The sequence below is a fragment of the Catharus ustulatus genome, chromosome 3, assembly GCF_009819885.2.
Source record: "Catharus ustulatus isolate bCatUst1 chromosome 3, bCatUst1.pri.v2, whole genome shotgun sequence".
NCBI lineage: Eukaryota > Metazoa > Chordata > Aves > Passeriformes > Turdidae > Catharus > Catharus ustulatus.
Window position 1 is genome coordinate 25931072 of NC_046223.1, and position 24780 is coordinate 25955851.

The window sequence follows — 24780 nt, forward strand, 5'->3', positions numbered from 1 at the left end:
ACTTGCCTCAAAATGGATGTTTGGGAATCTTCAAAACACTTTCTAATTTAAGACAGTTCAGGAAGAAAAGTGATGGTATTTCAGGTAGCTCTCTCTCCTCCATTGTTCAATATCTGTACCTTCCCCCTAACTTTCTCACATTTTGCTGGTGTGCGAAAGATTACTGTGGAGTTCTACTCCTGCACCTGCTCCTTTCTACCCTTCTTCATTTTGCACCTTCATTTGAGTTTTTCATTGAAGTAACAGCATATGTTAAAATCAAATTGGATTTTTCTCACGAGCATAATATTTCCTAATATTCTTTCCTGTTATTTTATTCTCAGACTGTCTAGCTAGTGACTCATGCTTCTGTGTTCCAAATGTCTGCTAAGACACTAACACTTTTTGATGCAGATCATCAAGATACAAGTGGTATATATCTGTACAAAATTATCCAACATAATTTTGTTGTTTACAGGAGGACAATTAATAATTGTTATTTCCAAGTCTCTGGGGTCATACCTGCATGTGCTTGTTTTTTTTACCTCAGCTTTTATCTGAATTAGCAATGCATAATAAAGTTTTATTGAGTTGGGGGGGAACCCAGAGCAATGAGTTCTGAGAGTTCTTGTACTGCATCATTGTCACCCAGGCTACATCTGGATTCCAACAGGAGATTTTGTTGGCATGGTACTGAACCCATGAAGTTGCCTTTTCCACTCCTGTCATTCATACTGGTTAACAGGCAGCCAGTATTTTACTTCTTGTAAATTTTTTTTTTTGTTTGGTGGGGTTTTCTTTGGTGGTGTTTTTTGGGTTTTTTTGCATACCTCCTGTTCCAAGAAAAAAATTTAAAAAAAAAATTGTATCTCATGGGCTGTTTCACTCATCTGGTGAAAAAATGAAAAACAGCAGAACAGGCATTGTAGAGGCTTCCACTGATTTAAAGGTTAGGGCTGAAATGAACAGGCACTCTAAAAGATGAGGCAGTTGCTGTTGATTTTGATTAATTTTGATAGCTTTAAAATATAAGTGTTTGCATCAGCTTTTTAAAACTTTGATAAAGATTTTAATCTATATTTTTGATTACTTCAAGAAAAAGCTCATTAAGGAACGATTACCTAGACAGTGCAAACAACAAGGCATTTCAGTCTATCTTCTGAGCAATTAGGTGTTTTGTTCTAGGTTGTTTAATCAGACTATACTGAAATCTTTTCATAACATTGTCTGGTATAATAACCTTGGTACAACTTTTTTTTCCATCCTACCTAAATTCTTGAGCTGGTTATCATCATCTTTTGCCTTCATTTTAACACATTAGTAAGGGCATCTAAATATTCATCATCTAAATATTAATTGTTGTCACATGTTTTCCCACATGTTTTTCATTCCTCTGTTTGGTCTCACTGAAACATGACATTTTTTATCTTTAGTTTTCCAGATGTCTTAGGTCTTGCCTCAGCATACTCTGTGAAATCTCTCCTTCAGGGCTGATGGTAACTGACATCTCACGTAGGGTGTTGATTTTCATGAGTTCCATATTGAATTGTCCAAGAGAGTCAGACATATAAGTGTCTCACAAAGCTGTCATTTATTTTTTTGGAGTTTAATTCTCCTTTTCTTTGTTCCACAGTAAATTGCCTCCCACCCATCCCAGGAAAAATAGTTCCATAAAACAAAGATGGCAGGGAGGGGAACAAATGCTTATGCTCCCTGCAATGAGACTTGTGTTTACCATGATACCTAGTATTTCTTACAGTTTCCTTTTATTCCTCATTACTGTGTCTCTGCTTTGAGTTTTTGGCTGTAGATGACTAGTTTTGTTTTTGGGACTGTAAGGTCCTGCATGGTCCTGGATTTCTGCTGGGGCTGTTGAAGAAATCCTCTCCTACAAAATCATTAAGGCACTTTAGAACTAAAGTTTTGGGTTTTTTTTTTTCTGGAGACAGTGTGAGTCTCATTTCTGTGTTGTAGCAGAAAGGTTTCCCTGAGGTGTGGAAGTAGCCTGTAGGCGTAGAAAAATAACTTGTCAGGCATCCCTTAGCTGATGAGTGTAAATGATCAGGAATTGTCAACTCACTGGTGAAGTCACCTGGAACATACAAAAAAATTTACAAGCAGACAAAAGCTTCTAACAAATGAGAGTGAAGGAAGGCATGTGAGAAGGATTTTTCACATGATTAATGCTTTATAGAAAAAAGTTATGAGGTGTGGCTCTGGTTACCAGGACAGGAGAAGAAATTGAATCCTAAGTGGTCTATATGATAGAAGCTTGACAGTGCCATGGGCATATATTTATAGGTGAGTTTTATTGTCTCCTTTTACTGCAAGATCTCTAAATTACTTTTTGTTGCTGGCTGATTTAATTATATAATAAGTTTTGTTGACATTGTTGTCAGCTCAGTGGAACAACTCTTTATTTGTGATCAGTTTAAATATGAAGTTCATCTGAGAGCAGGAAGGATTCTGAAGGCACAACTTAATCTGCTCAAAATTAAGTTGTAATGAAGACATAAAAGCTAACTTACCTATTTACTGTTTTTTGTGCATTGCTGAGATTGCTTAAATGTTCCCTCAACATTCCTACAAGATAAATGTTACCGAATTCTGTAGGAAGTAAAAAATTTTTTTCTGAATATTTTTAATTTGAGAAAAAGGTCAAAATCAGACCTTTCAGACATGACATTTTAATATTGAGACCTTCTGATGCTGTTAACTAAAAATTCACCCTGATGATACCAGTTAGGTCAAGAATGCTGCTTGTTGGAGGAGTACAGCTTAAATCAGAGAACCAGAGTTACATAAGAGAAAGTAGGTTTCATATGTGGAAAAGTAGTAGACAACTCTTTATTTTTATATATAATTTTTTAAAAAACTGGGCTATTCATTGTAATTTTCACCTGAATTCAGTTTTATGGCACATTTCAGGCAGGAGAATCCAACAGAACAATGAACCTTTATATGTCACTAATCTAAATAATACTCAAAATATGAAGACAGCAGGATTTCTGAAAGAAGAGAGTAAATTTTTATTTTGGTGTGTAACTGATTTTATAATCTGCTAAATGAAGCATACACTCACTTTCATTTATTTTTGTAGGTAGATAGCTCCCCCTTTCTTTTCTGTCTTGTTTGGAACACTCAGATTTTATGCGTAATATATTGATTATTTATTTGATAGAGCTCTATATGTCCAAATTATCTAAAAAACTTTAGAAGCATTAAGGAATAAAGCTCCAGAATGCTGTAAGGAGGAAAATATTCTTTTTAAATCCAGAGAAGATGGGTTTTTAGCTAACTCCCAAGTGGCATTGTAATGTGGTTTAAATGACACTAACTTTTTCTCCAGGGCGTTTGATTATCAGTGTTGAAAAAAGGGTGAAAAGTGCAGTGGTGGTTGGAGAATATTAAGGGGTATATTACTGCAAATCGATATTCACTTTAGTTATTTCCTTAGCATCCATGATTGCTCAATACAATGAACTAGATGCTTGGTTCAACCCAGCAGAGCATTTGTAACTAGAGAAGCTTTTTCTCTGATGGGAAAGAAAGAGGGGATGGGTTATGTAACAGTAGGCTTTCATGAATTTGGTAAAGATTCTAAATCACTTCTATTAAGTATTGCATGTTTCTAGATTAGGTAACCATAGTATAGAGAATCAAAAGTAGGAAGACTTCTGCAATTTACCTGTTTTCAAATGTGAGTTTTGTTGTTGTTGTTTTATTTTTATTTTAGTGTCTACTGTAAGTCTAGTACTGTCTCCACTGAGACACAAGTCCATGCATGTGACAGGTCATATGTTAGATGGTTAAAGTGCTGTACAAAGAAATGTAGCACCAAATAGAAATTCACTCCCTTAGAATACATACTGTAGGGACTAATCTCGTATCTTAATGAAATAAACAACAATAAAAGATGAGGTTGGTCAATAAAACACTTTTTCAGTCACGATGGCAGTGGGGCATTGACTGCCTCTGTGGTAATTGGAGTTAAATAAGTGCAGGCTGTAGTGGAGAGAGCATGCTCGAACTGTATGGAATAGAAGCAGACTGAAAAGGTAAACTCCTGGTTACCCTTTCACACTAAAAAAACCCCCAATGAAATATTAAAATAAAGTAGGAAAATTGACTTCATGCTGCAATGCAATCAATTTTTAGAAGTGAATGCTCTGGAGTTATTAAGGCCAAAAGCCACAAGAAAACCTTCAAAGAAAGACGTGATGGAATATCTAGAAGGTTTCCTTCTTCTCTGCTGCAGGAGGATTTTCCTCTGCTGTTGTGTATTGTGGACAGACTTTTCTTCCCCCTCTTCCCACCATTTTTGTTTGATGTTGTGGTTCTCATTGGTATGACAATGAAGAGAAATTCGGGACAGTAATGTGTGGCTTACCCCCCTTTCCCAGGCTGTGCAGTGGCAATGAATAAGACATTAGCATGAGTATGTTCACTTAATGGTCAGCCATTAGCAATTGGCATCTAATGCCTTTGGTTGAGCTTAGAGTCAGCACTCCCTGACAGAATGACAGGTTTTTACAATACCAGTTTTGGTGCTATCTTGAAATCAAGAAGGTCTCGGCAAACAATTGCTCTTTCTCTATTTGTATTCTGGTCTGTTCCGTGAGGAAAGATGGGAGATGGGTGTTCTGGGTATAGTTCCTGTAGCTGGATGTGTAAGGCCGCAGGAACATCCTGGCAAGTACCAACTAAACTGAATAAAATTTTGGTGCATGAAATGCAAGGTGCTGTATGTAAGGGGTAATCAATATATCTCCGTATATATATGAAATGGTAGTTCAGTTGTAAATTGGAACTTAAAAATGCGAGTTGCTAGCAAGGTGATTCAGCACACTTAACATTTTTCATCCACATCTATGAATGTTTCTTTAAAATACCATTTGTTAAAAATAATTCTGCAGGTTATTTGCAGAGAAGCTGGAGACAGAGGAATTTGAGGCAAGGCAATGCAGGGGGAGATGGTGATGAGAAGGGGATGAGGGTACTGGGGTTAAAATCCCATTGCATTGACAACTTATGTTGCACATGGGAAGGTCATTCAAAAGAGAAAAGTGCTTTGTTTTTACAGCCTTAAAAGTGAAGCCTTATATTCTTTCTAGTTTGGGTTATTTGTTTTCAAATTATACACTGAAGTTACTGGAGATAAGTCACTTGGTGGTGATGTTTCTTTGACCCAGGCCTTTTATTAATTGTGTGTATATTTGTTTACCATTGTACCTCTTTGTCTGCTACTACATTACTGGAATTATTTCCCAGTTTGGTGGAATTCCAATGTATTTAAATGCTCGGATCAGTACAACCATTTGTTTTGTTGCTTTTATGTTAATTTTGGTATTATTAAAGTATGGCAATGATCATTTTTATATTTTTTAATGTTTTTATACTTTTAGTACAGAAGTTTATCTAGATTGTTTTCTTGTAAGTAACTCCACTTGAAATTTGAACTTTTAAAAAAGTAACTATTCTTGCTTATTGTTTGTGTAGGGGAAAATGCAGCGTTGCACTTCTGAATGAGACAGAATCTGTGCTGTCATACCTGGAGAAAGAGGTAATTGTGATTTCTATTCAAGTAAATATTGGGATAAGTTTATTTTTGTTTATGTATTTTTAACAAACAGGCAAACAATACTTTGAAAATCGTATCTTGGATGATAGGTTAGACAACTTACGTTTTTCAAAAAATGGATTTAAACAGTATTATTGCATTAAAATGTAATTTGCACACTTAAATGATAGGTTTATTAGGAATCTGTTTGTATTTAGAAAATAACTAACTTGAAGTAATTAATATGGTGTCATATAGAGGAAAATGTAGAGATGTCTTCCAGTAGCAGATATGAAGGGAGATTTCACATGGTGCTTTTTTTTCCTCTGTATTTTTTCCTTTTTTTTCTATTATTGTATTGAAAGATCTCAAAATGCCTTTAAAATGACCATATTTTTCTTTGGAATGTCTAAATATAACATCAGGAAGGCAGCATTTTCTATCTGAAATCAACATGTCTTTATTTTTAAATTTCTACACCAAACCACTGATAATCAGTAAAAATATTTTTGAAAGCAGGACTTGGCCTGTACTTGTGTGACTATACCACATTTGCCAATACTGTTTTAGTGCCTGAGAAGGGTTTTAAAAGACAGTGTTTTATTTTTTTGGGATTAATTTGAAATGGAAAGTCAATATGGAAGAGATACTTAGGAGTGCCAACATGTTTAATTCAGAAAGCAGTTAACATTTATTCTCTTCAAATCCACTGATATATTTTTGTGTACAAATCTTTTCATGATTTCTCTGTTCTGAAGTATGTCCTAACAATGAGGAAGTCTTTTAAAAGCACTCATGAAATATCAGTATTATGTAAAACCAAGATTTATGTACCAAATCTGTGTTCTGTAAAGTATGCAAATTTCCAAATGGAAGGTGTTACAAGTCTGCAAACCTAATTTAAAAAATTATTATGCTGTTGCAAATATGTCTTATTTTTTAGGATGCTTTTTTTTATTCATTGGTGTATGATCCATCATTGAAAACGCTTTTAGCAGACAAGGGAGAAATCAGAGTGGGGCCTAGATATCAAGCAGATGTGCCAGACATGCTTGTGGAAGGTAAATACTTGATCTTTGATTAGTGAAAAAATAAAAATCCTCATATTGCATTGTTGCTCATGCTGACTTTCTGAACTAAGCTAATTCATAGAGGCAAATAAGAAGGTAGGTCCAAGAAAATATATGAACACCAGTAAATATTATGAAAAAAGAAAGAGTACTTGAATGGCTGTTGAACATATATGTCCATTTCCAGTCTGTGCATAGGTATTCGATATTTGTTTAATTATATGTTCTGATTAGCTATTTAATATAGGCTGCATTGAGAGAAGATATTAAGGACCCACTCATTTGTAAAATAATAACACTATAGTGAAACAAGTGAAAAATATTTCTTCTTTCCCTTTTAAAGCAAAGGATGCATAGAGAATTCAGATCTTTGTGTCTTATTTCAAAATATTATTTTTTAAAGCATCTTGTCTGTTTTGTAGCAGTATTGAAACAACTATTTCTAGTCTTGGCATAGCTTTGAAATCATAGCTTTAAAAATTTTATTTATTTCTAACCTAGCACAACTACCTATGCCTTAGTCTTTAAACAAAATTTCAAGTAAAATATTTATTTAATGTTTGGATCATATTTAAGAAGCATGAGTAACTGTCTCATGTTTACAGTTGTACTTGCTAATTGAATTTTTAAAAAAGGAAAAAGTTTATTTGGGAATATCTAGACGTAGATACTATTTTCAAGATTCATGGTATTTATTCTTTAAAATGAAAGGATTGTGTGAGAAGAATACCACTTGCACTAAGTCCAAGGAGTTCTGAATACCCCAAATATATATATTTGTAACCTTAAAGGTTGTGTTTTCTATTCATCGTGATCTACATTTTTTTTACTGCTATACTTGTGTCCTAGTTTGGAGGACAGGTGTCTGCTGAGAAAGGCAGGAACCTGTCTTTGAAATGGAGAATGTAAACCCCCTCCCTCCAAATTATTATAATTTTGAAATCAAGGGGCTTTCAGGCAAAGATATGGGAATTAGGAATAACAGTTCTTTTCTAGGGAAATTAAAATAGAAATACAGTACTACAAAGAAACAAACTTCAAACCCTGACACAGTCAGAGTACAACCTGACACCCCGTCAGGCAGGGTGTTGGTAGCAGTCCCATTCCATGGTGGCTGCATCCTCCTGCAGTGACAGATGTGGCTCAGCTGGAGCAGTGCTCCTGTACAAGGTGCAGTTTCCCTCCAGAGATCCAGTGGTGATGTGGAGAAATCCGGTTTTCCTCTGGAGTGCAGTGGAGAAAGGGGTTACCTTAGTGTCCCAAAACCTCTGTTTTTGTCCTGGTAAGAAATGTTGGGGTCTTCCCCCTGGCTGGAACAACTTCCAATGGGATGCAGTAATTTTATCAGTCCCACAGTGGGACTCAATGGGCCATTAGCAGAAAATGACTCGCTGGAGGAAGGATGGGCTGTGAAAAGATAAAGAACAATGCCCTGCCTGGTTTCAATGGATGACCCATTAGCAGAATATCTGCTGTTGAGATAAGGATCACTGCCCCTACCCTCAACAGATGGTGATAGAATAGGTACCTTTTATCACACTCTGTATTATAACTCAGGACAACTTGTTCTTTTGCACAACCTCCCTCCCTGATTATTTCTAATTTCTTCAGAGCTTATTTAATGAATGTATAAAACAATTGTTTTACAATGAATGCTATTTAATAGATCACCTGAATTATTATTCTCACTTTTCTTTTAATAGCCAGAAATAGACTATAGGAAGTCACTTCAGCTTTGTTTATAAAGTTAACAGACCTGTTTCAGAACAGGTTTATGAATAGATTATGACCCACTGCTATTCTTGCTGTAAAATGTACCTGCCATAGGGAAAAAATAGTCCTGTGGATGTTCATATGGTCAGGAAGAAAGCTTGCCAGAGAGCTAATGTGAAAATGGGTGTCTCAATGTGTGTGAGAGGCAACTGGGAAGTACTGATGTGATTCCCAAGTACCTGGTTGAACTTGTAGGGTTTTTAGGATAAGCTTGGGTTGTCTGCCAGGCAGGACGTCTTTTCCTACTGAGTTCTTTTTGCTTAAATTACTGAAGACAGAGGCTAAAATTATGAAATGGTGAATCGGAAATCTTTTTCCTGTTCAAGTTTTACTTGATTTTTTTCTAAAGTTAAAATCTATATTCATTTAAACTGAAGTTAGCAAGTTCTTCTGGAGTTTAATGTTTTGAGTTAAATCCTTGGTTTAGTTAAAATAAGTAGATAATCTGTACTTCATGAAGATAGGATTTCACTGTATGTTACTTTCTTCTTATTCTCACACCCCACTAACCCCCAAAATGCAATAAGTGTTGCAGTCTTCTTGCTGCCTTTAGTAGGAAATAATAATTCATCAGAGCTGAGAAGCACGGAGCTGCCCACAAACCAAGGATCTGCTGGTACATGAAGCACTTGAGCAGCTCAGTTGGATTAATCTGCACTTATTTCAAGTGGCTGGTGGAAAAAAGAGTTTAGGTTTGGAGGATAAAAATACCTGAATTATGGTAGTATGGATTGATTTTTTTCTAAATGTTTCCATAGCCCTCTGACCTCCAAGGAAAAACAAAAGATGATTCAGATGTTGCTGTTGTGTCTTTATGTAAGCTGACAGCCTAGAAATTAATCCATTCACTGTCAAGTCCTTTCTTTCATGAAAACAAATATAAATCATGTTTAAAATTAATAGATTAGAAAAGTTATATTTGGAAACTGTGGGATTCTGTGAAAATTTTTGTCTTTATGTACATTTTTCAGCCTGTAATGTTAAAAGTGGCTAATGATCTAGTGGATAGTGACATGTCTCCAAATTATTATGCTCCAATGTATAACTCTTTAAAAGTGTATAGCTGTCACCTGAAAAGACAGAATTTAGGCGACATCTTGTCAGTTCAGAAAAATCAGATTTTATATCAACTAGTAATAGTGTCATTAGATGATATAAAATAAAAATAAAAAGCATTCCTAAATTTGTTCACCCAGGAAACTTGTTCTGTAATCTAAAGGAAGGTAGTTGGTAGGCAAAATTTATATTTGCAGAAAATCCCCCAAACAAAACAAAAAATATAACAAATCAAAGATTCTCACACTATCAGTTGTTTTTATTTTCAAAGTTACTGGCATATAAATCCAATTCAAATCTCTAAAGACAGTTTATATCAGCTTTCAGAAGGCCAGTCACAACATGGATGAAAAGTAAAAAGATATTCTACAAACACTGATGAATTCTAGTAGATTAAAAATTCAAATTGCTTGCACTTTCTCCATGCTGTGATAACTTTTATGTTCTATCTAATAGACTGTGGTGGTTTTGTCTTGGTTTATTTTGTGTTTATTGGACAACTATGTGTGGTTTTTTGTAGGAATAGATTATTTTTTTTCCTTGTGTTGATGTTGCTATTTTTGTATCCTTGAGTGAAACATAGTGCAAACCCAGGTGATTAGGTTAAACTTCGGATAATGCAGCATACCTGCTTCTCTGTGCTGCAGGGATGGATAAATTTATATTGCTCTTTAATTTTTGACATTAAAAGACTGAAAGGTTTATTAAAATCAAAATGCATGATAAAGTCTTCCAGATTCAACTGTTTTCTGTTTTTCCACTTTAGGATACATTGAATCATAAATCCTTTACACAACTGCAGTAAACAAATGTAAACAAAGTTTAAATTTGGTTGAAAATGCGTAAGCCTTGTAAATCCACGCAGCTTTTGTTTGTAATGGTGTAGCTGAATCGCTTAGATCACACATTTAGTGAAGACTGTAACTTTGGAGAAAGACCAGAGCAGATTTCTTTCCAGTCTCTTCTGACTTTTGTTGTCACCATTCTTGGGAGTAAAACTTGGGAGTACAAGTTGTCAGATTTGAATGATCTTGTGTTTGTGTGAAGTCTTTCGTCCCCCCAGTGCCAAGTGTTACAGTCTGTCTGCAATCTAGTTTGAAGGTTTTTAGAGTCTTTTGCGTTGCTTTAGATATGCTGGAAAAGAGGAGATTGTTCTACAGCATTGACTCAAATTCTGGCTAGCAGGATACTGAAGAATGTCCTTTCTCTGTTTTAACAACACATTCTCCAGTGGCTTATTCTGTGGATGTAGCAGCTTGTTTTCACATCTGTTTCAGCGTGGGGTAGCATTCTCCTCTGTGCAAAGCAAGAATAAAAATGTTTGTCTCTGAGAATCAAGAATGTGAATTTGGGCAAGGAGTATCTTTTTTCTGTGCAGCATCCCTAGTCTGCAGTGCAGGAGCAAGGAATCTGATTCTCTGCATGTCATGGCCAGAAGCTGCTGTGTGGTGCACTCACCTATAGTATTTGATCAGCAGCTTTTAAAATCTGTGACTAGTAACTTCAATAAACAAAGCTGAAACCCTAAATAAGCAAGAACAAAACCCTATACAGTGTTAGTTTAGGCAAGTCATTATTATTGCTACTTGGTTACAAGGCATACTTTTATAAACTGTTCTGAATGTGATCAAATTGTCACCTTTAACTAGCAGATATTATTTAGTAATGTTTTGTGCACAGGGAGATTGCATCCAGGCAAACTAGTTTAGATTCTTGGTAGACTTTTATGTAACATTGATTCTTACTTGTCTCACAGCTTTAAAATCCACATGCTTTTAAATTCTGGCATTTCAACCAGTGTGTCTCATGCAGTGGAACAACTGATGCAGTGGCAGGTTGTTTTACATGGTTGGCTAAAAAACAAAACTGAGAGAGAGAAAAGTGCTAGCATGGCGTTAGGGATATAGTTTATGAAGTAGGATAATGTTTAAGAGTGGGAGAAAATGGAAATGTTTTGCTCTGTAGGAGTTCATCTAATACATTGTTTTTCCTTTCACATGCCTGCGCTGCTCTTTCTGCCTCATGCATGCCATCATCGGCCCAACTGCAACTGTCACACAATTTAAATACATTTACACAAAAAAAAGTTCGTGACAACTTAGCTAAACAAATACAATTGAAGTCATGTTGCAAATAGGAAGGCCAATTGTTTACAGTAGTCTCATTGGCCAAGTCAGTAATTTCTTAAGTAATGCTTACTTCCATTCATTCATGGTGTTGTGAATCAAGTGGAAAGGCTGTAACAAAGTCAAAAAAGGTTAATAATTGTTCTTCTGTCTGTCAAAGCTCTATTAAAATGTCTGAAGCAAAGGATATTTTTTAAACAAATCTAACAAAAAAATTTTGTCAGAACTGCATTCTGGGAATGATTATATAAGTCTAGTGAAACTGTCTGCAGTAATTTTCTGACAAAAAATACCCAACCAAACAATTGTGTTTTTGAGAAAATTAATACAATTTGGAATAACAATTTCCTATGGGTTTTTAAAGTGATTTATCAAAATTAATTTTCTGATGTTGCATTTGATTTTGTGTACCAAGATCTGGTAGAACAGTGTGGTGCCAGGCAATGTAAGATGTTTAAGTGTTGAAATCAGCATTTTCAAAAAAGCAGCCCAGCAGTGTAGTAAGGACCATGGTCAATCAGGCCATCAGCTGTTTATCCCTGCAGGAGATCTTGTCACTTGGAGTTTCTTAGTTTTCTTAAAATTTCTTTAAAACCTATTAGAAATTCAATAGGCTGTCAGCTTGATCTTCCTTATGGACCTCTGTGATCCTTTTTCAGCCCTTGAGGATTTTTCTTTATTAAATGCCTGTTGATTGCTGTGTCTTGGTTGCAATTTTGATTTATTTGGTTAGCATAGATGTGAGCTGTGACTATGCTAATTACCCCATTTTTTCTTTAGCTCACATTCCCTCTTTCACATCCTAGGTGTTAGACAACTTGATTTGAGCTCATTGAGTAGCTGTTGTATTCCTGAGATCCTGTAGAAATCTGGAGAGGATTCTTGCCCAAACTCAAGTAGCTTGTATTGTATTGTTCACAGTATATAATTATTCTCTAACATCTTCTATAGATACATCATTTTAAGGTGCATCTTCTAGGTCTTTCATAATGCATGTGAACCTCTCCACTTCTGTCCAATCATCACAAAGGCAGAAAATTAGTTTGATTTCTCTTCCAATGATTAATTTGATTTTCTCTTATTTGCTTTCTTTTTAAATTGATCACATTGTCAAGGTCTTGGTCTCTTTGGTGGTTTATAGGCCTTTTGACTCTACTGATGGTCTGAGAAGACTTTAGTCATTTAATTACCCTATGGAATTTTGACGATTTTGTAGCAAGTAGGAAGATAAAAGAGACAAGAAAAAAGATTAACCCCCTATCTAGTAATGTGCCTCAATGACAAGGACAGTTTTCTGTCCCTAATTTTTTTCCTACCCTTGCTCATGTCTTCCATAAATCTATGAAATTTATTGGGGAATGAGGGGGCTAAGAGGAGCAGCTCGGTGGGACAGGTCCTGTGGTGCTGGCAGACAGAAGGGATGGACAGTGGCCAGCAGTGGCTTCTTGTGTCACCCTGGGCAGCATCCCCAGGGCAGCAGTGCCCAGCAGCATGTGGTTCTATCTGAGCAGGGGAAGTGCCTGCAGGAATGGTGACTGAGCTCTTTGGGCCCTTCAGCTCTGCTCGTCCTGCTTGCTCTGAGGACTCTGAGTGCAGAGCAAGTCAGCTAGAGCCACACTTCACTGGGCAGAATGGAGGCATGGCAGAGAGGGACATGGGATGATGGATGCTAGAAGCTGATTTGGAAAATGAGTTTTCAGTTTCAGAGTGCAAGGAGACAAGCAGCAAGGCATTGACAACTGTGGTGTGGAATGATTTGGTTTAAAGGTGTATCTGGAGAGCTTGCTGTTAGTCCTAACTGAGTTCCCAATGCCAGACTCTCTGCAAGGAATGGTTTTAATAGCCTGGAGTGATGATCTTACACTCACATGCTAATGTCCCCTCCCAGCTGCAGTCCTACTCCCAGCCACCACTGCTTATCTCTTGCCTCTAGCTTTGAAAGGAGACCTTAGGGAATTCTTTCTGGAGGGGGATCTGACACAGTTGGGTTTTCTCTGGCCGTTTACAGCAATAGAAAGAGTGTGGAGTGGGCAAGGAAGAGGAGTACCCCCTACTAAGGCACACAGAAGAGGAATGAGTGTCTGAAAAGAAGGGAGAAGCAGCCTGTAGGAAAGATGTTCTGTTCAAAGCTGTTTTTTCTTCTAGTAAATAAAATTGTAAACTAAAAGCTGGAGTCCCTTTTGCACACCTGAAAATACTCAGTGAGTGCCTAGAAATAGCACTTGCTGTGCAGCTGATTTAATTTCTGAAAACAAGGCATTTTAGAATTAATGCAGTTCAATTAATTGAGGACTTGATAGGAAGAAGGGGAGCAGTTGGACAAATTTAAGCTGCAAATTATGGATGACATACAGAGAAGCTATTCAAAGTTTCTTATTTTTTTCTGTTTAGAAAAAGAATAAATTAATTCCTGTAAAGGCAGTTTCTGAAATCTTAACTTTTTTGTGCTTTTTACTGCAACTCCATTGTAAGAGTATGTTGTTTTTAATAGACCAGACATACCAAATTACAACTATTAAACTCGGAGTTCAAGTCTTTTAATGTTTGGAAATATTGGAATTTCAGAATTTTAAGTTTGAACATGATTACAAGTAAAGAATCAGATGAGAAACTCATTTGCAATCTGTTTGGATTTTTAATATTAGGAAAGTTGAGGATTGCTTAGACTTGGTGTATTGTATTTTCTGGTTCTATAAATGCTTCCCATATAACTAAATCTTTTGTTTTTTATTTAATTGATGAAAAATATACCTTAGAATAGTGAAACTCAGCTGTAATCTCATAAGGAGGGATCTGTTCTGTTACTTCATGGAACATAATTCTCCCATTTATTGTATGAACCACTGCTGAATTTGAAAGTCATTCATACAGCCAGAGACCTGCAGCAGTAATTTGAATGGTGCATCTGATTCCCTTGTCAAAAGTCTGTGTGCTGGATTATTTCTGTCAGTGTTGATGTAGTTGCAATGATTTAATTCTGTTGTGAGAAGATAATAATGAGTCCTTTTTGAAAACCATTTGTATGAAATATTTTTAGAAGGTTTTGTATTCATATATTTCCATTAAAAATTAAATGGCCAGATACTCTGAAGACAGAAATATCTGACAGGATAAACAAATATTGTGTCTTTGTGTTCTATTGATTTCCAGAAAATATGGTCTGTAATTTGTGACAAGTAATCACTTTTTTGATAATTGCTGGGTATTAACTGGACATATTAATATAGTAAGTAGTTCTTAGAAAATAAATTCGTAAAATATTGCCTTTTTTCCTGAGTTCAGTATTTCACAATTATTATCTGTCTAACCTTTTTTTTATTTAATTGGCTTTAAAAAAATTGTGAGGTATGATAATTTTGAAGCTGTGTTTCCTTTGTGAGTGAAACAAAATGCCATTAACAAGAATAAATTAGTGGAATTAGAGTAAACCCAGTTGCTTAGGTATGATCAAAGGAAGAGTTGCTTTTCTTGTGCACCTACAGAAGGTGATAACAGCAGCACCTTTAGGCTTTTCCATCAGCAGTATGTGAGGGAAAGGTTTTTGTAGAAAAAGCTGTCAACCATAAAGTTATTTTTGGATGGGGTTGAAGAACTGGTGCATCTACTCACTTGCATACCTCCCTTGTTCTACATACAGCATTTTGAGAGTTCACAGTCAGTGTCTAAAACCAGGTTTCTTGTGAATTCAAGATGACTTTATAGAATCCAGAGAGCAGAAAGCAAAGCTCAAAGTCTGAAATAAAAAATGCCTTTAGGGGCAAGTACAAAAGGAGATGGTTATGCCTAACTGAAGTTTGCTTCTAGATGCCTTGGAACCTTGTAGAAGTTAATTTCACCAAGTTCACTGTGAAATACTGAATTGAATTTTTATATATGACAGAAAATCTGGTAAACCAGCAGCAAAATAAATGATAACGTCACAATATTGGTTAGAAAGTTGGTTCTTATTGGCTTTCTACTTCAATCAATTTTTTCAGAAGGAATGAATACATGGAACAAAAGATAGAACAAGCGAATTTAGGAGTTGCTATTTGTGGAAGCTGCAATAGAACACCAGATATAACAGGTGTGATGGTGCTAACCCAGTAAGACTCACCTTTATAGAAAGATGTTGCCGAGACTTGATTCATCTCAGTTGAAAATGGATATCTAAAAGAGATCAGATATTTAGATGGGATGAATCTCAACAAATAATAAAGTTCCTGGTTATATATGCTCAAATACATTTTATTCTCAAATGGGGTTTCTGCTGGTTGTACTTCTGACTTTGAGTTAACATGAATTTTTTTATATAATACTTTCTAAAGGTAGGAGCAGTTTCTTGAAGGTTAGCCCATTTAAGCATCATAGTCCCTTGTCTTTGAAAGCTTTGTTATTAAGTAAATTTTGCATAATTAACTGTCAGTCAAATGCTTGATCATCACAAACAGTAAAATGCACTTTACAGTGTTGTTCATATCAAATTTTTAATAGGATTATAATATCCTTTACATCACTTTTTCTGATCTCATTTCTAGGATACTGAGTTATTGATTTATGTGCTGGGCAACTAAAAGCATGTTTATAGAATTTTATCAGTTTTACTGGAAATTAAACAAAACACATGTAAATGACCTCTTGATGCCTTTTTTCAGGAAAGACTTTGCTTCTGCCTAATCATGCATTTGCAAGGAAAATCTGTAGTTTAGGGCTATGACCGCATGTAGTACAGAAGCTCAATTAGGTATTTGTAGCTTTCCATTATAAACCATAGCGTTTTGTGAATAAGTTCAGTGAACTTATTTAAAAATACTTGTTACCTTCTGGTCCAATTTGTTGAGGTATTAAGTGCATGTGTAATTTTGATCAAACAGACCAAATGTGGTCATGGAAATTTCTGAGCTTCAGTTCTCAGATCATTCACAACTTCTGTGTTAACTGTGGAGAATAAGATAGAAGAGGTGGAAATTGGTGGTGTTTATCAATTAGATGCTATAAAAGCTGTTCAACACAGGTATGTGAGTTAACTCTCAGGTGAGTCCTGCTTGAGGATAGTTGGAGTGGGTTTTTTCTGTTATTGTTTGGTTTCTTGTTCTTTGGCTGACCCGAATTGTGAAAGCATATCTACCTTTCTCAAGTTTGATTTATGCTTGAGGTCAGTCGAATTTTTGGTCTTTGTGAAAAAAGAGCCATGATACCCTGCTGTCTTTAGCTCCTTGAAGAGACTTAGGCTTCTGTTATTAACAGAACTAAAGTGTTCTGTTTGTTATGAACCTCCTGTTTTTCTGCAGCTTGAAGGAAATGGTGAAAGTGGCGCTGTGGTTGCAGTGCAGCAGGAATGGTCCGTGCTGCGTAGTTGGTGTGGCAGGTTGTGCATGACTGCTGTCAGAAAGATTTTGTTGCTAATAATAGCTGTAGAGCCTTGGCTGAGATTGTTCAAATACTAGATGGGTTCTGTCAGGTAGTCAGTCTTATGAAGGTACAGTTATTTATTGTGTGCTGTGCATGTGCTTATTATCTCCGTGAGCACTCCAGTCACTTTTCAAGCAGCAACATCTTAGTGTTTAATTGACTTTGCTGGCATTTTCTGCCTCAGTAACTTCACCTTAAAGGACTCATTGTAAGTTCAGATTTTTGTTTCTTTGCTGTTTTACTGCAAATCTGATTTTTCTTCTAAGTTTATTCTGTACAAGATGAAAAACCAATAGCAGATGAAATGTGGTTTTTTTTACATTTGAATAAGTCAAAATACATTTCATCCTAAACAAAAAGTTCTTCTCTAAATGGTTTTGTTTACATTATTCACACAAAAAGTCTTATTTCTCTTTAGAATGTTTAAGTATCAGGGAATTTGCATATTTTTGACATTAGGGGTTTTTTTTAAAAAACACCATTCAAAACTGCAGGACCATAGATTTAACTTTAATTTAGTCAGGGTTTTGTTTTGGTGTGTTTTTTCTTTGTTTGTTTGTTTGTTTCATGTGTGGTTTGTTTTTTTTTTTGAGAGAACAATGTCTCTGCGTTGTAGTATCCCTTTTTCCAAAGCAAATATTTTTAACACTATTTATATTCATATGTAGTACTGTACTGTTACTTTATTTGCACTCCGAATCTTTTTCACCATGCTTTCCTGGAAACTCTATTACCTCATGTGTTGTTATTTTAGGAATTTCAACAAAACTGAAAACAGTTCTGCAGGGTTTTGAGAAAGAGGCAGCCTTATTTGTTCCTTCCTTCCAACACTGGGCATTTCCATAAGCCAGCCATCCTCCATGCAGCATTATGTAGAAGTTGGTCATGAATGTGTGCTTGCAGTTCAGTTTATTCTGAGCTCAAGTGTAATTCTTTCTGTTAATTTCTAGGAATTCAGAACATGATGAATTCAAGCTCTGAGCATTTTGTGAGCTCTTGTCTTTTGATCATCAGTGATTAAATTATAAGTACTGTACAGCTGAACACTGAGAGAACATTAAGGTTATAGGAGACAGTTCTATTTTAAAAGAGATTTTTCAAGTGTGGAATGATTAAATGTTTTTTATAAATTCAAGCTGTAGAGGATAAGTGGCTATTTGATTATGCATGTTTTATTGGCTTTAAAAATGCCCAATAGCAGTTTAAATGCTTGTAGACAAGTAACAGGCCTTTACCACATGATATCTTTCATTTTTAGTCTCTATACATAACCTAGTTTTAATTTCTAGTCCTTACACATCTTGCATTCGTAAATTTTTACCATGAGATTTGTGTACTCCTTATCTGAATAATTGAAATCTGAGTTTACCTCTGTCAGGAAAGCTAAGAAAAAGGAGAGATTGTCTTGAAATTGAAAGGTAAAAAAATAATTTTCCTTTTGCCTATGCTTTTAATCTAAGCTTTCTCATGTTATTTTGATCAGAAGTCTTTGCACATAACTCCATTATATTTTTTGAAGATTAAGTGTAAGTTTTTGAATTTTTCTTCTGAATATTTTTTAAATTATCTGTACTGGTGAGACTTGCAAATGATAAAAAAATGAGTAATAATAATGAGTAAATAAAAATGAGTAATAAGAATTTTATGCAGGATGAATATGCTGACTGTTTTAGTGAGAAACTAATGTACTTTTCATCTGGTGAAAAGCTCAGATTTTACATTAGACAGGCTTAACGTCTGAAACTTTGTTCATATACAGTACAAGAAAATTCAATGTGATTCTATTTTTTTCCTCTGCAAATAAGAGAAAATATTTGCAGACTGTCTAAATAGCAGCATGAGAATGTGGTTTGTGAACTGAGACTTCATTTTCACTGATTAGTTGCCTATTTTCACAGTGATGGCACACAAACAGCAATGAAACTATGTTCAAAAAGCCATTTAGGATTACCTGCAGGTAGTATGCTCCCAAAGAGCTCTGGCTAAATGCTTTATCTGCTAAATCCATATATCAGTGAAAGAAATTTCATTGTGTTGCATGCTGAACTCATCTAGGGGAAGATAAGAACGAACAAGTTCTTCTGTTCCACATCCTTGCAATGTTAGCTAAGAGATATTCCAGTTCCACAAGTGCAAAACTAAAATACAGAGATGAAGACATTGGATTGACTTCTTATAAGATGTGTTAAGCATTAAGAATTTGAGCCTTTACAAATGCCTTCACCTTTATCTGCTTAGATGTCTGGTGAGTCTGAGGAATTGACACACATATCAAAACTGGCTGATTAAAGGATGAATAAGTGAATTTGCTTGCTAGGAGAAACTCTGTGGTTGAAACTCTTGGACTGGTGTCCAGTTCTGTCCATGGATAGATCTACTGCCTTACTGTGACCAAAACCCCACAGCTACAGATTTTCAGACCCATGGAATTAAGGATCTAGCAGCTGGCACCTCTATTTTGCATATCCTGAAAACTGGATTCATTCAGAAAGTTGAGCACTGCAGGTGTTTAGTTTGCATTTAGTTAGCTTTGACAGCTGAATTACTTTCTGAGAAGGAAAATAAAAAGGTTTCTTCAAAAAATACAAATCATGCAAAATATAAAAATAGGACTTTGTGCATCAGAAGTGTCTTTAAAATCAGATACCTCATCAACTATTTCTCAGTAAAAGTTGAATTTGTATTGTCTCATTGACAACCATTTTCTAAATAAAACTTAACTTATAGATTCATATTTTAGTTTCTTAATAAATTCAAAGAATTTAATTTTAAGAAGCTGTTTATATTGAAAGTCATTTTCTTTTAGTTGGATACAGGAAGAATATAGAATCATGGTGAATCTGATGTGCTAGTCATCTTTGGGGTATTTATCTGCAGGAAGTGAAGTTTAAAAGTAAATCTTTAATTTCTTGTACCTCATCTTAAATACATTTGGTTTACTTTTGTGAATTTTTTCTTCCATTTTTTAAAGGGGCACAGCATGCTTTCATTTGTCTAAAATTGCTAACTGAAATACAAAACTTTTAAACTTTTTTTTTTAGAGTTCTTACTTTTTGCTAGAAGACAGCTATGAGAAATGAGTTGAATGATTGATGAAGAGTAAACTAGATTTTTGGTCATCTACTAATGTTTTCCATTAAAATTAGTCATCAGGATCAGACTGGCTATAAAAAAATTATAAACAATGATTAGAGTAAGTTGGATTTTCTGGTATGTTACATCAGTTATTCCAAAAAATTGTCTAGCACTTCTCAGAAGCTGTAATTGGTATGCTACTGGTGGTAAGGGAAAGTGACACTTTTAAAATTGAACTTCTTAGATGCACTGAAAACGGCTGAAAGTAAAACTCCCCCATTCCTTTGTGAGCTGGGTTTTGCAATATAACAAATTAATACTATGACAACTTTATCATCTGCTCAGTTTGAATGTCTTACACTTTGGTATCAAATTCAACAATGTAGAAGATAAATATTGATGTGCTAAGGGAGAAATTGCATCCTAAAGTGGTTTGCTGCATTAAAAATCCTATAGGATGTGGTACAGGCATGATCAGCTAAGGTTGACAGCTCAAGTAAAACACAGAGGGTTGATAATCATTATTTTGCAAGACCTGGTTATCTTGTGCGATCCTCCTATAGTGATGCTTTCAGCACAGACAAAGGAAGTTAGCAAAGTACTTATTCCCAAAATGAACTTTTCTAAGGTTTCTACAGCACTGCTGGACTGCCTCCATGTTTGGTCTGTTTAGGTTACTTTCCCTCTTTAAGTGATTATATCCTGCCGTGTAAGTGGAAAATCAGGAATTCAGTAGCTGTTTGAAGTGTAGCTTGGCAGACTCCACCTATTTTCTGAAAACCTCTGTTGCAGTGATAGTTAATATTGCAATTATTATATGTGTTTAGGTTATTTTGATATAGATATTCCATTGCTTGTATCCTATTTATGTCCACTGCCATTACAAAATACTGCTTGACAATATTTCAGATTCACCTTTATCAAGAGGTACAACACTTTATAGTAGCAATTGTTTAATTTCCTCTAATTGAAGTAAGAACTACAATATTGCAATTTTTTTTATTCTTTTTGCAAACTTGATTCAGATGAGTGACATGTTTTGATTGAATACTGGTGCTCTATTTGTATGATGTTTTCTCTTTGTGAGAAGTATAATTTACCTGAGTAATGTTTGATCCCCAGACTATGATGTCCTGAAATGGTTAACTAACATTAAAGATATGTAAAAACTATATATTAACAGATTGAAATGCTCAGAGAATATTTATAAAATGTACAACATCACCCACAATGTGTCTGTCACAGATGGAAGAAATGAATGTATTGACAGGTGTGCGATCGATAGAATAAGTTTATAGACCTAAAATCCTTTCCAAGATGCCAGAAATTAACAGTTTGTCCTCAGTACTGGATGTGAATTAGCTTGAACAGAATGAAGTCCCCTTAGGCAGCCAATGATTTACTGCCTGTATATTGGAAGAAAGTAATGTACAGTGTTTTTTTGAGAATGTGACAGTGACATTTTTGCCTGAAACATTAGCCAGACAGCCTGGTGCAGTTCTAACTTGTGTGTTTGCTAGGAATAAATATATACCACATTTTAATTTCTTTCCAGAATCAGTGTGCTAGAGAACTCACCATATATATATACAGTGGTATCAGAAGAGCCAGTGCTTGGTTTGCAGTCTACTTCCAGAGTCTTAAGTGTACAGGTTATTTCATGTCGTGATGATACTGTGTGTGTTTGACTGCTTTCATTAAGACCGAAGTGACCTTCTGTGTCACCAGAGAGGTACCTACACAGCCTGGATTTTCAAAGGGCTGGAATGGCTGTGTGTGACAGCAGGTTTTCATTCTTGTAGTACCCTGTAAAAGTTACACACAACTACTGGCAACCAGCTAAACATTAGTGGTTTTCACATGAGGGAGGAACACACTCCTATTCTAAAACAGTAGGGAAAGACAATGATTCTGACTTTACTGTTGTCATCTCTCACGGCCACAAATGTGTTGGCTGCATCCCTCAGGTAAATCTCCTCATACTAGTAGCATATATGGTGCTTCCTCTGTCAGCCTCTGAAATGTTTCTCATTTTACAGAAGTTATTAGTGTAGTAGGCAAGACAAGATCAAGTCATTCTTATGAATGTGAATCCTTGTATCAAATTCATACTTCACTGTTCTTCCATTCAGTACAAATGCCATACTCTTGTAACAATGAATATAGGGCAAAATAAATTTTGGAAACCACCCCGATTGTTTCAGCCATGTGCATGTACACAAATTTTTCTGTTCACATAAATGAAGGTGGGAAATGATGATGTAGTATATAGTAACTTTCTTGTGGTGCAGGCTTATGTATTAGTTTATAAGAGGATATATATGTCAATATATTCAGCAATTTTAATAGTATGATTTATATTAACAATACAGGTAATGTAGTGGCTAAAGTAAAAAAATGCTTAAATACAGTAGACAGCACTTTTGCATAATGATTTATTTTTTCAGGGCATGGAATGCAAATTGGATAGAATTTAATTGCTAAAGCTGGTTAAGTGTAAAATTAATTTTAATATGGCTTGAGTGAAACAGTAACTTTAATATACTAGACAAGCAATTTAAAGGTTACTTAGGTTATGGTTTCAACTTTGTAATAACATTTTGTTAAGGTTCATTGGTATTACACCTCCTAAGAATATCTCCCTAAATTGAAATGCTGATGTTAAGGGAAGGTATTTATTTTAGTGATGCTGATTATGGAATTTAACTGGATAACTGCTGATGATTGTTAAGTACTCCATGTATGTATGTGTATATGTTTAAAAATGTACAATATCTCTTTTAAACATAGTGCAAGAGCTACACAAAGGAAAACATTGTGAGTAATAAGTGTTTTGTCCCATCTACCTTTTGACAGGAGAATTAGATGACAGAGAACAGGCAAAGCTGGAAGTAAAAGTATGGGATCCAGATAGCCCCCTTACTGACCGTCAGATTGACCAGTTTTTAGTTGTAGCACGGTAAGATTAAAATCCTCTCATTAAAAAATCCTTTTCCTTTTTCTACTATTTATTCCCCTACATCATGTTACTCATCCTGTTTGCCATTTTGTGAGTGCTTTTCTTTCCCACAGTTAGCTAAAACAAAAAATCAGACCATGACCCTTTGTATATTTATGGAAGGTACCAATGCAGGAGAATGAAAAAGAAAGTGAGTTTTGGAATAATGCTGAACTCCCTGTATTTCAGATTATAGTGGAATTTGGTGTTTTGAATGCAGATGTCAGTTTACTTTTCCCCTTAGTAAATTATTTCAGTGCTAATAATAATTCAGTCTTGTGTTTTATGGTACTTGGAATTTCATGGTATAAAATAGAAGTTACGAGTAGAAATAAAGAAAATGTTAATGAATGAATTGGGTGCAGAACTTGCCACATATGCATGTAAACTGAATAATATACAGTGCAATTATTTTGGATGAATATTGAAATGAAGTTTTGAAGTCATGTATTTCACTAGTGAAAAAAATCAAGTCAGTTCAATTTTATCAATTAACATGATTATGCAGATTTATGAAGACATCAAAGTGCTTTGAATTAATAAATACATTTAGAATTTATTTCTCTACTTTAGAAAAAAAATCTTTAAAAATTTGTGGGTTTCTTTACTGAAGAACTGTTCTACATTCATAGGATACAGCAGGTTTTTCCTTTCCACTAATTCATACTTACAAAGGTACTGTTCTAATGATAACAGAGAACACAATTCACATATGGATTTTATCCTGAATAAATCCATCTCCTATATTTTCTGTAACCTGCTTGCAGAGTGTAATCTCAAATCTTCTTAGACAAATAATCCTTTTACATGGTTTCCAGTTTTTGGGATCTTTTCTTTCTCCCTTTTGAACAAGACATTTCAGGAAGGAAAAAAGAAAAAAAGTTGCTCTATATTTTCCAGCTTATATGTATGGTGATATGGGATGTTGATTTGTGCACTTACAGTTCAGATGCTGATCCACTTGGTTTTTTCCTTACTCACCCACTTGGAATGTTGTATCCTTTCTATAAAACATTAATTATTTATTTTTTTAATCTGTCCTTGTTGAATTTTCAAGCAAGATGGAGGGGTAAATGTGTTAAAAGTGGTAACATGTAATATCTGGAGATGTATGGTCAGATCATTATGGCGTGCCTTAAAGACATATCTACATGAAGACTCTGAATTTCGAAAAGTTTATTCATCACTTTACAATTCTGCTACTTCCTATTTCTCAGCCACTCTGAGGAGCTGAAATAGTATTCTGTGGGTCCAAAAGTGTTCCCGGAGGAGTGTAGCAGTAAGCAGCCTGCTGGGAAGTAACAGAGTATAATTAAATAAATAAAGAAGAATATACTTCTCTCTTCCTGTTATTTAAGACATGCTTTGTAATGCTGTGCCCTGGCCAAGACTGAATTTTTCCAAAGTTGATACATTTCTGTAAAGATGGTTTCTGTTATAGTGGGTCATGGTTGATTAATTGTAACTATCCAAGATCTTGTGGTACTTGGATGGCCATTTGTAATCAGCTATTACTCCGGTGCAGCTTTGTGGATGTTCTTGCACAGAACTCCATTCATCTTTGGAAGTTGCTTTTCAACTGATGGAAAGGGTTTCCAAGCTCTTATATACTCATATTCACAGGATGCACTAAGTGGCTTCTGAGGCAGGATTTTATGAATTTCTGGAAAAATAGTTCTGTGATGATTTGGTGGCAGCTTTCAATTAATTGTGTTGTGTGGTTACAGGATTTATACTGGGACATTATAGAGG

At 35.1% G+C, this 24780-nt stretch overlaps 1 protein-coding gene across 5 annotated transcripts in view; it reads left to right on the top strand.

Moving 5' to 3' along the window:
• The window catches only part of MTA3 (metastasis associated 1 family member 3), a 136736-nt gene that overhangs the window by 31459 nt on the left and 80497 nt on the right, over positions 1-24780 (top strand). For all 5 annotated transcript variants that reach the window (XM_042779103.1, XM_033054537.2, XM_033054539.2 and 2 more), the window contains exons 5-7: positions 5479-5542; positions 6483-6600; positions 22887-22989. In XM_042779103.1, the coding sequence (XP_042635037.1) occupies positions 5479-5542; positions 6483-6600; positions 22887-22989 (285 nt within the window). The remainder of the gene's footprint in view (positions 1-5478; positions 5543-6482; positions 6601-22886; positions 22990-24780) is intronic.